General features: G+C 42.4%; 1 protein-coding gene across 1 annotated transcript; it reads left to right on the forward strand.

Moving 5' to 3' along the window:
• The first annotated feature begins 1,859 nt into the window (after nucleotides 1-1,859).
• ido1 (indoleamine 2,3-dioxygenase 1) lies at nucleotides 1,860-6,909 on the forward strand. The gene is made up of 10 exons (XM_076039030.1): nucleotides 1,860-2,027; nucleotides 2,592-2,687; nucleotides 2,773-2,892; nucleotides 3,401-3,519; nucleotides 3,654-3,668; nucleotides 3,749-3,848; nucleotides 4,749-4,866; nucleotides 4,954-5,005; nucleotides 5,103-5,251; nucleotides 5,934-6,909. Exons 1-10 carry the CDS (start codon nucleotides 1,935-1,937, stop codon nucleotides 6,308-6,310), a joined length of 1,239 nt encoding a protein of 412 aa, XP_075895145.1. The 5' UTR covers nucleotides 1,860-1,934; the 3' UTR covers nucleotides 6,311-6,909.
• The last annotated feature ends 9,945 nt before the right edge of the window (nucleotides 6,910-16,854 follow it).

Consider the following 16,854-nt stretch of genomic DNA (forward strand, 5'->3'; position numbering starts at 1 on the left):
AGTAGTGCCAAAGCACCGAGGTTTGCTGCATTGGGAGCCTTGTACATCGGTGTTGTGGTGAAAAAGGAGCGGTGTCCCAAGGCAAATCTCGATATTCTGGTCCATGTATCCTACTAATTTGAACTAATATTCATTAGCTTTTATGAAGTGGTAAAAAAAAAACCTGCAGGATGCATCAAGGATACATCCCTTAAGAGGTGTTCTGGTCATGTCCCACTCTGCAGATGCTGAGAGGTTAACCAAGGATTTTTTGGATGGATTACATACCGTGGCTACCCCCCCCCTCAATAACACTAATACTGATGAGAGGGTAGAAAGAGACACCCGGCTTATGCTGCTGCCACCACGACTTGACTAAAGCAAAGATAACGGACAGATGAATTATCTGTTATTTGCGTTTCTAATATCTTTGATGCTGGGATGATACATTAAACATGAGACTTCAATTATATTCCAAAGTTTGATGGTTTTTATACAAAAGAAGACACGCAGTTTCACAGCTATTTGATTGAAATAGTAATGTAAACCTTAATTTCCACTGACATTCCTCTTCCCTTTGTGGGCACCACCAAGTATTCCAGCATGTATGAGCTACATGAAAACTGCAAGAATGTAAACAGAATTAATTTTCCAATTCCAATTTCCCAATGTAATTCTATATTCACAAATGTTTTCATTCAATCTCTGGCACAGTGGCACGCTGGTTAAAACATGCTCTACAGTGGCAAGATGACTCACGTGTCATATTAATATGAAATAATTGCTGGCATAATTCGTTGACACTCTTGCAAATTCAACATATTCAATATAGTATTGTCTAATATCATATTAAAATATATACAATAGTAAACCACGGAAGGATTTTCTTGTATCCCTTGTTGAAAAAAAACTTTATTTTGTATTTATAAAATTTAAAGTGGTACTGATTCTTGTATCAAGACAAACATTTTTTAAATACCTGACCAGGCTGGTAGATCTGTCAGATAAAATCCGTCCAGTCACGCCCACAGAAAGAAAACCTTTATAAACTAAATGACACATTACGTTTGCCTGATGACACCTCTGAGGAAGACTGCAGGTTGACAGGCCAAACATGTCAGGTATTTGAAAAGAATGTTACCTATCTTTTTGTCCTGATAAAATTATCAGTAGTGTTTTGTTGATTCCTGATGTGAACAACAGTTTTTAATTTTGAGGCTTTTATAGATTGCTTTGTTTTGCAACCAGGGATTTTGGGGCCACATGAAAAGAAATCTTGCTGGGCCCCCCATAGCTGGCGGAAAATGTTGGTACTGTTCAAACCGCATTTTAATGATGCTTTTCAGACTGTTAAAATCTTTCTTAAGTAATTACAGATTGTAGACTTATTCCAGAACAGTATCATTCTTTTATTTTTTTCTACAAAAAAAAAAATCAATTAATGTGTTGCAGCCGCAACACGCGGAGTACAGCAACGTGGTTTTAAAAAAAACAGTTTGCAGTCCTGCCGTCAGGCAACCTCTGCCACCTGAACGGTCACTCCCACTTAATTGGCTGTGACATCAATTATGTTGAAGTGCCACCTAATGGACAAAATACACATTTGCAGAAAATTATTTTGGCAATATTATAATTGTATTTGGGGTCTCTTAAAAACACGACCGCACACACACACACACACACACACACACACACACACACACACACACCAATGCAGTGGCATTTTAAACTCCTGACATGTCCCAAGTTTTCTGAATCATTTCTTCCTTTGCACTGAACATTTTGCAATAACAGAAGTGACAGAGATGAGAATGTTGTGCAAGGTATTATAATCAGTGTTGACATACGCCTCCAAGTGAACTTTGTTCTTGAAGTCACATTGGTTGGGGTCTCTAACAATACAGACAGACACGGGGAAGTGTTGTGGTTTTGTTTGGGTTTCTGTCACATTTTCTATGGCTGTCCCTTGTTTAGAGTCCAAGTCTTTCTTCTCACTCCAAGCCTATCATGTCTCTGAGGAGCTCGGCTTTGTCTTACCTGATCCTTTGGTAAGTGTAAAAACTAACATTCAAAATGTATTATTAACATTGATGAGAAACTGTGTGCTAAAATCATATTCTTAATAAGACAATTAAATGGAACTGTATTTCATTCAGGTTTTTAAATGGCTGCATTTATGCAGTTAAGTAGAACTCAGAAGTTCATTTCTGTAGATTTTGCACAGTGTATGAAATTTGACCTTGTTCCTGCACAATTACATAACAATGCCGGCATCAAAGGTTACATTTTGCAGAAAGTTTAAACAAACTAGTCCTAAAGTCCTGTGCTATTAGTTGACAGGATGTTACCTTAACAGTCAAACAATAAGCCTTTAATGGGACCCTATTATGACCATTTACACATTTAATAAATTAGTTTTGGTGGTCTACTTCCAACAATAAGCACGCTTTGGTTGGTTAAAAACTCCTAGTTTGAGCTCTATAGGCTCCAAAAAAGGAGGATTTGAAAAACTTAGATTGATCGTATCGTTCCATCCAAACACAAATAGCTTCCCATTTGCCACAGTAGCCATTTTTACTTGTCGCTGATTATTTCAATTTGATGCTTTCAAGGCTGAGCTTCCTCCATACTACAAGCCATGGATGGACATTGCACTGCAGGTCCCAGAGCTTGTAAATTCTAAAGAGTTGCGGAGCCACATAGACGAGGTACGTAAGTAATGAAACACCATTTGGAATGGGATTCATGGAAAATGTGTACGAGACTGAGATTCAGCATTATTTGTGAGTTCAGCTGCCACTATTGAGTACCCAGTTCCTGCAGAAGCATAGGGAGTTACGCCTGGCCCACATGGCCCTCAGCGCGATGACGATGGGCTACACCTGGCAGGACAGAGATGAGAACCTGGTTGAGGTACGAGATATGACTACATTATGCACCTTCAACAGGAAACCACTGCTAGTGTCCAGAAACCGATTCTTCGGGTGGGTGACGACAACCTGGCAAGTTATGTTTGTCGTGGTGAATCAGAGGAAAATTAATAATTGCTAAAGCCAAATTGTTTGTATTAATAGTTGAAAAAAAACAAAACCACTATTTCTTGATGGGAAGAGTCTTTCAACTACGGCTTGAAAATTAAAGTGCATAAAAATAAAAGAAACAAATCTCTTCTTACTTAAATAATGCGTGACTATATAGTCCGGGAAACCAGCAGCAGCAGCAGCAAAAACAGGAGCAACTCAATAACGTGTATCTGAGTTCACTGAGAGGTAAAATAGGTTCAAGCATTTACAATAAGCTTATGTGATTGCTCTCAACAGTCCATCTTCATAAACACGCACCTTTTACCATATCAAAGTTATGTAAATCTCTTGGATTTAGCTCGACTAATGACTCTTTATCCTTCTAATCGTCTCTCCAGAAGCTGCCACATAACCTGGCTGTGCCATACTGGGAGATATCACAGCGTTTAGGGCTCCCCCCGATCCTCACACACGCAAGCGCCATCCTCGCTAACTGGAAGAAGAAGGACCCGCAGGGGTAATGCCATGTTATGCTTTGCATGTGGTTTGGTTGCTCCCTAAACAAGCACACACAAGGTATAAATCTGTTCTTGTTCTTCTTCTTCTTCTTTTTTTTTTTTTTAAAAACTTTCACCTCATCTCCTGCACCAGGCCTTTCAGCTTTCAGTAAGTGTGTTTTTACTGGATCCAAAACACATGACGTGTGAATGTTTTGGAGTGCGGAAAAGAACATGTTGCACTTGCAGGAACCTGGAGATGCTGGTCAGGCTACCGGGTGGGGACAGTGCCCAAGGTTTCTTCATGGTGACTCTTCTTGTGGAGCTGGCAGCAGTATTTGCACTAAGGGTAAATATGCCACCTTTGACTGTACGAAGGAGAACTTATACTGTAGAATTCACAACCTGTATGGATTCTATTTAAATGCACTTATAGTAAATTGGATCTGTTGTGTTTAAAGGGAGGCTAATTTTGACCTACATTTCATGGTTCCATTAAGTTTGTGGATTATTGCACAAACACTGATCTATATCATTTCAAAGAGCATTCTTATGCTGTTTTTACTCACATGTATGAACATCATGTGGAATTTTCTAACCTAAAGACACCCATGTGATTTCACAGTAAACATTGTTAGGCAGCAGTACTACCTTTGTCTGAGGTCTTTTATCTCCTGTTTCCATGTTGCTATTAACAGGCACAAATCTTTATGACAAATTTTGAGCCCTTTCTATCCTTTTGTATACAAAGTCAGACCGGCCATGCATGCGTGTCAGTGCATGAGAATCTCCGCCTCCTCCAGCTCACCGCACAGCTGCCCCTCCAACGCTATAGATAGCGAGAACCAACCCCCCCATGGCTCCACAACTTCAGAGAACATATGCAAAGAGCATGAAACATGCTCCTAATGAGTGCTAACGTTAAATGAGTGCTAAAATGATGCTGAATATGATATAAGGGTCGCCTTCTGTTACTACGTTGTGTTTCCAAGGGGACCACTAATAGTTACTGGCCTGTATTGGACACAGAACTCTGCTCAAAGACACAAGTTGTTTAGTTTGACTTTAACTAATAAAATGTTTTGGACTAATAAAAATTAAATAATGCATAATTCCTTGTCGACAGCAGGTCCGTCAATGATAGTGGTCCCCTTGGAAACGTGGAAGAAAAAAAAAAAAAAGATTTTTGATGTATCATGAAAACAACACCGTGAAGTGAGAGGCCACTGATCCTACATCTGTGTTCCAGAACATTCCTGTTGTCATCAATGGTGTCCGGCGTGGAGATACTGAAGCTGTGGCCGGTGGCCTGGAAACCATCAGTCAATCCATACAGGACATGACAGAAGCTCTCAAACTGATGCATGGTAAAAAACAAAAACAAAAACAAACATTCTGATTCCTCTGCATTTAAAGCAATAACAACAACTTTGACTGATACCTTCTTTGTGAAGTGCACGTGGATCCTGAAGTCTTCTACGGCATCATGAGAATCTTCCTGTCCGGGTATAAAACTCTTGTGTTTTTTTTTCCTTTTCTTCCAATGACTCAGCAGTTTTTTTATACAGTGAATGATGACATGCAACTTTGTGTCCGTGCAAAGGTGGAAAGACAACCCCTGTATGCCAAAGGGCCTCGTTTACGAGGGGGTGCAAGTAGAACCAATGGAGTATTCAGGCGGGAGCGCCGCGCAGAGCAGCCTGCTGCACTGCTTCGATGAACTGCTGGGCGTCAAACATGAAGCCAAGAGCAGTAAGCGAGGAGTCTTTGAATTGTTATTTTCACAACAACAGAGGCACACAGAGAGATAGATAGATAGAAAGATAGAAAGATAGAAAGATAGATAGATAGATAGATAGATAGATAAACTCTATTAATCCAAAATGAGGAACCTCCGCTTTTGCAGCACTAAAAACAACAAACTATACAACAATCACTAGAGGAAGTCTTAAAGGTCCAGTGTGTACAATTTGGCTTTATTTATACATTTTTACATACTGCACATAAATACATTAATAAAAGTGCATACTCACAGTACAATAAAAGTAACTTGGTTTTCCTATCCTTAGAACGGTTCTCATTCATATATATAAGAATATACATAGAGCAATAAGCGTCTTGCTCCTAGTTAGCTGTCATCAAGCTTGCGCCACCATTTTTTTTAAGGTAGCCTGGTATTTAAGGAAGCCCGTCTGACCGTGCCTTAAATGCGAAACGCATCGTTTCTATGCACTGGGCTACCTTAAAAATTTTCTAAATTCTAAGTAAATTAAGATAGAAGAAAAGAACACGAGCAAGATGTGCAAAAGGCAGTCACTTGCGTCGAGGCAAGCAAGGTTTTAAAAACCATTAGTGCAATATTTTCCATTGAGTCCTGAAAAAAAAAAAGACGTGGGAAAGACTCACTGTGGTGACGCTGCTCTTTGCTGCTCAGGTGCTTTCCTCATTCGGATGAGGAACTACATGCTGCCCGCACACAAGCAGCTGATCGAGGATATCTCGTCCCGGCCGCCCCTCAAGACCTTCGTCCAGCAGCAGGACAGCCAAAGGCTCAGCCAGGCCTTCCAGGACTGCGTCACTAAGCTGGTGGCCTTCCGCAGCTCCCACATCAATATCGTCAGCCGCTTCATCACCGTGCCAGCGGCTCGCGCCCGGCAGATTCGCGCGCAGGGCCGCGGACCAGAGGAGGACACGGTCAGCAGAGCGCCCACGGCCCTGGAGGAAGTTGGCACCGGCGGCTCCAGCATCATGTCCTTCCTCAAGACTATTAGGGACCACACAAAGGATGTCCGTTTGCCTGAGAGCAGCTAAATATTAAAGCGCAAACAGCTGTGACGCAGCATTGAGATCAGGAGGTCAAAGGGTGAAAATAAATACAAACAAGATGCAACGAGACGCATTGTAGAAAAGCGAAGAAAACAAAAAAAAATGTTTGAGGAAGTTAGAGTGTTGGTATTCAATTGTCTTATTGGCTGACAGAGGGGAGTCTTTATGTCGTTTTTGTTTTTTTTATTTTCTGTTATAATGAATGACCACCTGATTTACCCTGATTGTTGTAACCAAGCATATCCTATCTAATCATGAGCCTTTATGTCTATTTTAACCTGAGAAATTAAAAAAATCAGTAATGTGACGTGGATTTTGACTTTTCTTTGCCATCCTGGGAAAAGAAATGAGTTCAATGTGGTGACCCGCTCATCTCCAGTGACTTCATGAGCCGCAAAGTGTTGCAACAACCGGCCTGATGAAGCTGTGCTCAGCAGTTTGGTCTCATCTGGAAACACTTTCAGTGTTGTTTTCTGTGTCTGCCGAGCTCCTCTGTGATGTTTGGGTTCTGCCTACTTTGTCTCTGGTTGTGTTGCGAGTGTTTGCCCCTGCGTGTGTAATTAAAGAAGAAGATTTTGCTTCTATTCCTGTCGTCGTCACAGCGCGCTGAACCCTTTAACCTGTCGCTACATGAGAATGGGTGCGCTTTAATACTTCATGAAACCATTTTAGGGCAGCGCAAGGATTAATTTCAAAGGGGCTGTAACAGCGAGGGGGATAAAAGCAGACCTCTCATTTCTCTTGTCACAAACAGAATTTGGCCTGATATAACAAAGCCGTCATCATTAATGATAGTGATTTCGAGAGGTGTGAAAATTTTCGCGCTGCATAAAGGAGCCCTGACACACACGGACAGGCTGCAACCTGCTGCTCTCCCTTTTAGGAAATAATCAGCCCTTGTCGTATCTTCACTCTGCGCTCCTCACAACGAGCCCGTCATGTTGGAGCACAATGCACAATGCAAAGCAAAGATGCATCACTTATCGGAGCGGTTACCTCAGCACCGCTTGCCCGTCCCTCCTGCAGCCCACATCCAGCCCTCACACGCCCGACTCGGCCCTCCTGGACCAGGTGTGAGGAATTCTCGGGATGAGGCGGACGAGTTTGCACCATGAATGGCTCGCACTGTGCAACCCTTTGACCGTTCTGGCTCGCCTCCACCGGTGTTTAATTACAGCGGCGGCCAGGCGACATCAGATAAGGTGGGCAATGTGGCAAGCAGACGCATCCCTCAAAACAGTGATGCCGTTCACACGCTCGCTCCCCCCCCCCGTGCTACAGGATTATACAGGTAATATGAAGTGAGATGAGGAACACAAGGCACTCATTGAAGGGCGCGCTGAAGACAGTCGCAGTGGGATTTTCGGTGAGGGAATGTGCCTGGTTAATCCTGGACTGAGCTCGCATTCTGTTCGCACGTCCGTGACAAATGCGATTTTATGCGATGCGACTATCCAAACCACCTTCGGATGACAAAATGGATTTGGACTGTTTGCACTTGGTTACTTTGTGTGTTTTATTCTGATCGGAATACGAAAAACGCATGAAATGACCAAGTGCAAACAGGGCCCTAGTCTTAGCCTTGCCCAGGCATTTTTCTTTCTGATGACGTGGGGAGTGGGGGACCCCGCCAGCTCTGCGTTCCAGATTCTGATGATTTTGTTGTATGCCAAAAAATAAACTCATGAAAATGTATAGAGCCAATAAGAGAGACAACAAAAACAACACACTGCCGTCAGGGCCAGCAAAGGGCTAGGGCAGCAAGAACCTCTTGCTAGCCGAAACATACTTGGAAAAGTACATATTAGCATAAATATGACAATAAAGTTATTATACATATTCTGTTCTTTTTACATCGTATAATATCAACTTGGTTGCATTGCTTCCAGTGTTGTATAATAGGGTAGAGTTTTTTCCCAAACATATTTCAGCTAGCTTGTGTAGTCAGGTGTAGTCAGTTCCTATGAAATCTGCTAGCTGGCCAAACACTGAACTTCACACCTAAGTGTCCTGCGATTGGATAAACCCTGAGAACCAGACTGAACTAAACCCAGAGATCCATTTTCCACTACGACAAACCCACCCAGATTTAGTTGTCGAGTCATCTGAAATTTATAATGTAAACAACGTGGCACATTGGCGCGCCAACGCTCAATTGTTTAATAATTCAACAGTTTTATAGTTTGTTTTGTTTTCGTCTCGATGGTCTCTCATTACAAACAGTGACAATGCACAGTTTATTGGACAAGTCTGGACAAGAACTGAAGCGGTGGTGGGCTTCTTAAAACTTTGTGGAGGAATCCATTAAAATCTCCCTTTATTTGTAAGTTTTGACAGTTCAGTGGCCTCAGTCATTTAGCCTTAATTGTGATCTAAATGTTCTGTAAACTAAGCTTTGCTCCACTGGGTCACCTATATGACAGTGACATAATGTGTAAGTGTGATTCTGTATGGATTCTCGAGCCGTCCTGTCATCATGTATTAATATAGGGTGGACAAAATATGATGTCACTGATGGCCTAGACGTGAAAAGTACGGCCCGCCACTGCCTGTTTTGCTTGGTGTCGCAAGGTTACCGTGGCTCCTCAAGCACTTCCCTGCAAAAACGAACCTGCTGGAGTGAAAAATGCAGCGCTCAAGGCAAGGAGAGCGTGTGAAAACGGCTGTCCCACTTAAAATTCCAGCAATTATGCAAATATATTTTCTTACTTTTTAGGTAGCAATTTACAGGCGCTGTTGTGATGACACGCACAGCTGTAATTCACAAAACTGGGTGTTAAGTTGAGGAGGTGAAAGGTGAAAGCGGAGGGATGGAGAGAGATGGGGGGGCCGTGAGGGCAAACAGTGAACTCACATGTTGCTGTGATTAGATTAGAAGCTTCTTGGAGAGCCAAAGAAAACAAGCCTCTTCCTTATTGCCGGAGTGCGGAGGACTCCCTGACAACCTGGCAGTAAACACAGGCTATCTCTAAGGATGTGTTCATTGTGCAGTCGGGGCCTGAACCTGCACGGCCACTGAAGTTTCAGCTCATGTCTTGGGAGCAGATATTATTGTTGGATATTACACAAGCAGACATGCATGCTCGCACTTGCTCAGAATTCATTTTGTGATGTTTTATCAGAGCTTGCCAGCCATATTTTCAGAAGACAAAATAAATACTTTGACGTAATGTATTCAAACACTGAGCATCGAAGGCGGGTGCTCCTCTTTTTAGTTAGCTGGTTGCCTCGGTGGTTAACCGCAGGATATCCCACACTGTTATTTCAAACCTGGATTTATGATGCCGCTACTTAGTTCAGTCAAACAAAGTCAAGATATTTTCTCGCCCAGAAGGCAACGAGCATGGCTGTAGCTCTGGGCTTTGGTTAGTCTTTGGACTGGGCATCATGGGCATAGATCAGAATGAGGAACTGCATAATGCGAAATCCCATACTTTATCTTCTGCCTTATGGCCGACACAAACCCATTGGGTTAGCTGGAGCAGATGCAGCAGGGAGGGGAGAGTTTTTTTTTCCAACTTATTATTGCCCCTAATGAGGTCAAACAAATAGAATTTGCGGTAACACTTTCTATGAAGGTCTAGTCTATAATGCATTATGAGAATATTCATAAGACATTATAAAGCATTTATAAGGCTTTATAAAAGTTGTTATAAACTTTTATAATCATGTATGGCAACTTATAACAAGGTTCATAAAGTATTATAAGTGGTGTACGTCATGCATTATAAACTTACACTTCCACAACAAAGTGTATAAATGCTTTATAATATCTTATGAATGTTATGAATGCATTATAGACTAGACCTTCATAGAATTTGCTTCACAGCTTCCTGTAACCCTCGTCTTTCTTATCTTTTGATTTCTCATTCCGGTTGTCTAACTGCACCAACACCTACATTACCAAATTCCAAGGGCCATTATCTTTGTGAAACATGCAGTTTTGAACTTGACAGGCCAGAAGGGAGAAGGTGACCTGATGTGGGTGACTTTGTTTTTGACTTTCAAGTTGCATTATACAGTGTGTTCCCTAATTATTTAAGGCCAGGAAGAAAGGAGCAAATTTTACACCTAATCCTCAAAAACCTCAAAACAAATGCAGTGAAGCCAAAGTTCTGACTGATATTAGTGAGGTGTTAACTAACAAAGACAATGCTCTCATGGCAATGCATCTGCACACATTTGACAACACACGAGCAACAACTAGTTTGGAAAAGTCAGAGGTAAAAGTGTTTCTCCCGGAAAACTCCATAAAATAATTTAGAATTTACTCTATAAACGAAAGGAAAAGGGTTTTTGAAGCACAAGGCCAAGTTTAAGTGCCCTGCCGATGACCAACACAAACCAAATTGGCCACTTACATACCAATCAACAATCTACCTTCAATTTAACCTGACTCGCAGAGAGGCCACCCATTGCCATTAGTCACAAAGTGTTCCAGTTCCATTTGAGAGAGAAAAGTTGCTTAAGACCAGAATAAACTCCTGAAAGCAACTCCAAAATAATAAGGTGTTCCTTTACAGCCCATATGAGTTTTGTAACATGGTCATCCATATTGGATATGACTTCTGGATGGAGGAAGTGGCCTTGTACTTGTCTCCAAAAAGAAGAGAACGTTGCCGTTTTTTCAGAATTCATCTTCCTGTCCAAAGTGAAACAAAACATCAAGCTCATCTTTCACCTCTTCTCTCTCTCAAATCCTTCACAACAAAAATAGGCTCTTTTTCTTTCTTTTTTTTTTTTTTACATCAATTGTGTGGTCTAACAGCCGGCCGAAGGCATACCATGCAGTCATCCTACAACAATTTTATCACTTCCTCCCCGCTGACTCCGCCGAAACAGTAGACTCACAAGAAAGGAGCAAAAGAATTTGTCACCACTTGAGTTTGCCCCGCTTGAAAGGGCTGCTGCTTCAGGTGTCGAATTACTGTCTCTGTCAGTGTCAATGATCTGGTGAAGATGCTATCAAGGTGGCAGGAGAGCACACATCACACTGCTGCCTTTGTTCCTGTGGGACAGACACTGCGATGCTGTTTGATGAAGATGACAATGATGATGATGTTTCACAATGCACTGCCCAGTGCAAACGTCTGGTTTAGTTTCTGATGGATGATTATGTTCATGCGAACAGATTCTTCTGCTTGATAAGAGTGGAAGTGCACAGCCTTTCATCTGAATGTTTAAGTCACTTTTAAAATATTCAGAAACATCCTGTACTGATGACAGATTGTTTTGCAGGGTTTCAATTTTACTGTTGTCAACTAAATTCTGGCTTGTGGCAAGTTTCGCTCAGCTTTCCTTCTCTGGGGTCGACAATATAACTGACGCGGTGGCCCGGGTGTACTTTAAAAACTGTCGGGGCCACCAGAATGCTCCAACCACTGGCCCGGTGGGGCCAGTAAAAAAATAAAAAAATAAAGTACAAAAATGTAATTTCCCATTAATTGTCCGTGGGTCTGTTTTTGCAATTACTTCTGTGAAATCGTCTAACTACAACAACACGTTACGTGATCCCGATCAAAGACAGCCAGCGCTGCGCTCTCCGTGGGACGTAAACACATCTCACTCGCTCCTGCCCAACGGCTCCTTGGCCGGCTTCGTGTAAACGCCAAAACCGATCATTTTTGGAAACTCTGATGCTAGTGCTTCTTTAAACACGGCGTGCTTCAGGTGTTCTTCTTCTTCCTGGGGCAAATTCTACTTATTGTCTACCCGTGCTCCTGGTTTGGTTGGTTGTTTACGCCAAGGCTCGGCCATCAAGGATTTACATTGGAGTTCGATGAAGACGGATCGGAAAATCGCTCGAGATTTCTGTGACATCTCTGAGATAAGATTTGGAAATAATCCACTTCACATTCAGACACATGACCAAGGCCATCACACAGGAGTACTACAGTTTCTGAGTCTGTTCCATAAAATGCTGACGTCACATTGCGTAGACAAAACGAGAAAACTATATCCTGGTTTCTTTTGGGGTTTTCTTGGTAGCGCTCAGGTGAGGGTTTATCCCCATTTGTGAAATGGACATCAAAGATTGTGATTCTCACATCTGTAGAAACATGCATAGCATTAGAATATATTTTGTATCGAGTTTCGTCGTTTTTACTAATCCAAAATTTCCATCCCTGCGTCACTGTAGAAACTTGGCAAGGACATCGTTCTTTTGTTTTTGTGCTCGTCTTGGTCATGAACTCCTCAGAGCGGCTCTCTTCTTTGTGTGTTCCAAAACATGGCTGAAAAACTGTCCCCGCCAACACTCTCACTCTATTGACCTCCAAAACTAGCTTAAGCAGAGCTGACATGTTTTCACTTGTGCTTCGCAGTCAGAATGCGACCTCGCCGGGCCGGAAAGCACTTGTGCAAAAGAAATCGTGTTAATCTCTTAAATATGCTGCGAAATGTGATGTGACAAGGTTAATGGAACAAAAAAATGTGGCTGCCACCAACTGTAACCCCAGTGATCAACGTCATCCCTTTTATTGTTTTCACGCTTCACTGTTTTTGCCGGCGAGGCGGTGAAATGTGAAGGGCAGATGATATCACTCTGAAGAACTTTTTATACTGAGTTTTATCTTGTTTCTCATTTTTGAGAATTAATGAACTGACCAGTAAAACGTTTGTTTAACTCATGATAATTTTCAGTTCAAATTAAGAAATGATGTCATCTTTTGAAACCTTTGTTGGTTGTGCAAAGCAAAAAAAAAAACCAAAAAAACCCCCCAAATTTAGTGTTAAGAAGAAGATTCTTTTTTTCAAAAAAAATTAGCCATGTCTATCTCAAGCATGTTTCTGGGGAAATTTACCAGAGATCTTGTACAGGAGACAGAACACTCAGACCAATTTGAAAGGAGAAATACAGGATGACTAAGATAGTGCATACCTCGCCCCCTTTAATGAACGGCCAGAACACCTGGGCTGTCGTATCTGAATCGGCAAACTTGTCAGTCAGTAATGTTGATTCAATCGGCCTATGGCAAAGACTATAGCCAATTCACTTGCTTATGCATTAGCTTCGTCTCCACCAACATAGACAGTCACTGTGCAGGTCGTCACCATAGTGGCATTAGTGCACATGCGGTTGGTTGTTAAACAGCTAAATAGTAACCCCCTTATGCTTACAGTCAGTGTTACAGCTAGCTAACAATAAACTGGGCAAAAGCTGAAACCCAATGACATGAACGGAGCTTCAACGAGGTTAATTAATAACATATCTGACAACGGGTTGTTTTTGCTAATGTTTGTTCAGTGTAGTTGTGTGTATTGTCTCAGTCAAGTTGAATCAGTGAAAGAAAAAAACAGCAGTTAACAGTTAATATTTCGAAGAGTGAGCTGCTGTGCTCACTGTGTATCGTGGCCTGTAATTAAACCGTGGTTATGTAAAAATGACAAAAGTCCAAAGTTGAGAGTGGTGAGGGGAAGACGCTGCAGGAGGTCTAGCAATGATCGCAAAATTCCCCACTTGGGTTTCCTCACAGAGCGCCGCCGCTCCATTTTAATCACTGCTCGATCGCGACCACGAGAATACGTGACATTCAGTTGGCTCCTCTTTCTTTTCTCTCTCTCTCTTTTCACAAGATTAACAGAGGAACCGAATGCATCACGGCCCTTTGTCTTAAAAGGTTAACACAACTTGGCGCCGCGTGACACGAGGCACCGCTCGCTCTCTCGCCGCTGCTGATTCATTGCTGGCCTCCGCCAGGTGCAAAATGGATAACCGCGCTCTCCCACATGTTTCTGGACACACACTAGCATGCAAATGGGTCCAAATGCGTAGACACATGCACGCACACACACACACACTCATTCACGTGGAGCGCCAGTCGCTCATAATCCCCCTCTGACCTGTGGACAGAGATACCCTTTTATTTTTGTGCGTGTGTGTGTGTGCAAGTGCGAGTGCGTGTGTTTACTCCCACTTTCCCCACTCGGCTTTCCTCTCATGCCGCGTCGCTATTGTCCTCCACCCCCGACGCTCCGCTGATTGACTTCCTCTTCCTCTGAGTTGTCGCTCATGTCACCTTCCCCGTTGGCGCCCACACACTCACGTTATCAACAGCTTCTCATCCGGGTGACCGAAAATACAGGAAGTTTCCCCGGGGGGTCTCCTGCACGGAAAGGCAACGTCTGCCTCCACGCGTCACACACTTGCATGGATTCCACATTGCCCGCCTGCCGATAAGGGAGCGTCGATGGAGCTCAGAGGAGGGGAGATTACGCAGTACGTGGCGATAATAACGCCAACCCGAGGGGAAGCAGATCGTATCTGCGTCGGGATGTCCACATGTCTTTATTTCAAAAGACTTTGTCTACTGGTTGAGTGATGAGTCACGAACAAATACGTAGTGAGTTAAACCCACAGTGGACTGACATGGACACGTTGGACCCGTGTTTCATGGAATATTTTTCATTTCAGGACAAATTGTCGACAGCAGTTAACCTGGTTGGTGTCTGTCTCTGTAGAATGTGGTTCTGCTCAGCTGGACACTTTGTCATAAGTTTTTGGACACACACTTTGTTTGTTTTCGCTGCATGGGATAAAAGCTCATAAATCCACATTGGCAATAGCTTACTTATGTAATAAAAAAAAAAAGAGTGTGTGTGTGTGTGTTGGGGAGGGTGGGGGGTTTCGGGTGTGTAGAATGCTGCTACCGAGAGAAGGAATGAAAATCCCTGCAATGGTCGTCTAATCCCGAACTTCCCTGTAAAAACATTCAACTTCCTCCCCGGGCGAGATCCTCACTTGTTCACATGCAGGCAGAGGGTGGGATGCTCAGACCGGGTGGGACACACTGCTGGAGTCAGACACAGTCAGGCAGATGGGAGGAGTGGTCAGGGTTCTTTTTTGTTGTCTGAAAGTTTTTCCGTAACCCAGAGATCCCATGAACGGCTTCTCGCTTCACACCATTCTCAAAGACGTTTTGTTTTAATGTTACAACGCTGTTGTCGGCAAACACCGTTTGTGTGCAAATCTGCTTCAGTCTCACACGGCATCCCAATCTCATGCGACTTGCGCATTGAAATAAATTCCCCGCTTCTGTCAGACTATTGCATAAATGTAGAACATGGGGTTATTGTGCTGCGTACAAAACAAATTTTCATTTATCGTAAAATACAAAGAAAGCTGCTTCTCTCGTTCAGATTTACGAGAAACGATTAACAAATATAATTGTGGAAGAGGAGCGGTGAGGCTTCACGACTGTAAATCAGACGGCTGGGTTGGAAGGACTGCAGCGAGTGGTCTTTTGAAGGCTCCTATTTTCTGTTGAGCAGGAAACATTTTGCTTCGAGGCAGAACCATTCCACTCTGCTATATGGAATTATACTTTGCGCAGAGGTAATTAGGTGCTTGAGTGTTCAGCATATGAGTTTAGGGGGAAGTAGACTACTGTAAATTACAGAAATCTCTTATTTATGGAATTCATAAATCCCCTTTGCCTAAGGAATGGTTGTCTTGGAAACTGACTTACTACTGACACAGTATAGATTTGAATTGCAAATTATTATTTTTTACAACACTATGTCACAATGAATTGTTGTATTAATGAAAAATCTAACTGCTGGCTTATTAACATTTCAGCTCAATCAAATGGTTCACGCTAGAGCACAGTCAGACCTTTTGTCCCATCCTGAGATCAGTATTTTGCAGCCCACGCAGAACAGGCACAGGCTACCCGTCTGTATCCTCAGGAACTGTATCCATAAAACAAACTATTACAATATGTTCTGCCAAAACATGTTCAACTAAGCCAAAAGCAACCAAATTTAGATTATAGTCCTTGTACTAATGCCATGTCATTTTCAAAATTGTTAGTTTCCACAGCGGGGCTAATGCTAAACACATCCAGACACTTGCCAGATTGGCTTGTTTGGTATTTTCTGGGCTAAAATTAGCTTCTGGGAGCTAAAATATTTCTGCATTGCTAAAATCAGGAAACCCCAGTAAATATTGTTCCAGCCTTTAAAAACTATTATGTGGTATCATCTGGAATACTACTGTGGAGTGCAAATTGCAATAGATGGAAAGGTTCTCTCTTGCCTCTGTCACATTATTGGGTAATCCAGTCGGCTCCTGTGTAATCAGATGATTGAGCTGGTTTAAAAAAAAAACAAACCTGAGCTTGCCTTTGTGCTCATTTTTTTTCAACACTTAGGACTTCAGTAAACATAGTACACTAATAAATGAGAGAGAAGCGTTTAGAAGTGCACACAGACATCAGTTTTTCATATTTTACATATTATCATGTAAATCATACATTTTATTATTAATTCTTTATTATTGGAACTAGTGCTCAAAATGGTAATGGGTGCACTACAGCAGCTGCAAATCTTTGAGTTTTTTAATTGGTCGTACTGCTAGAATGGTAGGCCAAAGTCATACCAAACAAGACTCATTTACAACATTTTCTATGCTGCCACTTGACGTTGTGCACACAACAGTGGAAGCTTACTACTGTTGGCCGTAGCTTGGCTGCAGGGAGCTGGTTTGTCCTTGTGTATGTACAGTGCATGAGAACGGCATTTAGTGGTGA

The sequence above is a fragment of the Nelusetta ayraudi genome, unplaced genomic scaffold (assembly GCF_046127955.1).
Source record: "Nelusetta ayraudi isolate G7.1 ecotype Tasmania unplaced genomic scaffold, CSIRO-AGI_Nayr_v1 ptg000058l, whole genome shotgun sequence".
In the NCBI taxonomy this organism is placed as follows: domain Eukaryota; kingdom Metazoa; phylum Chordata; class Actinopteri; order Tetraodontiformes; family Monacanthidae; genus Nelusetta; species Nelusetta ayraudi.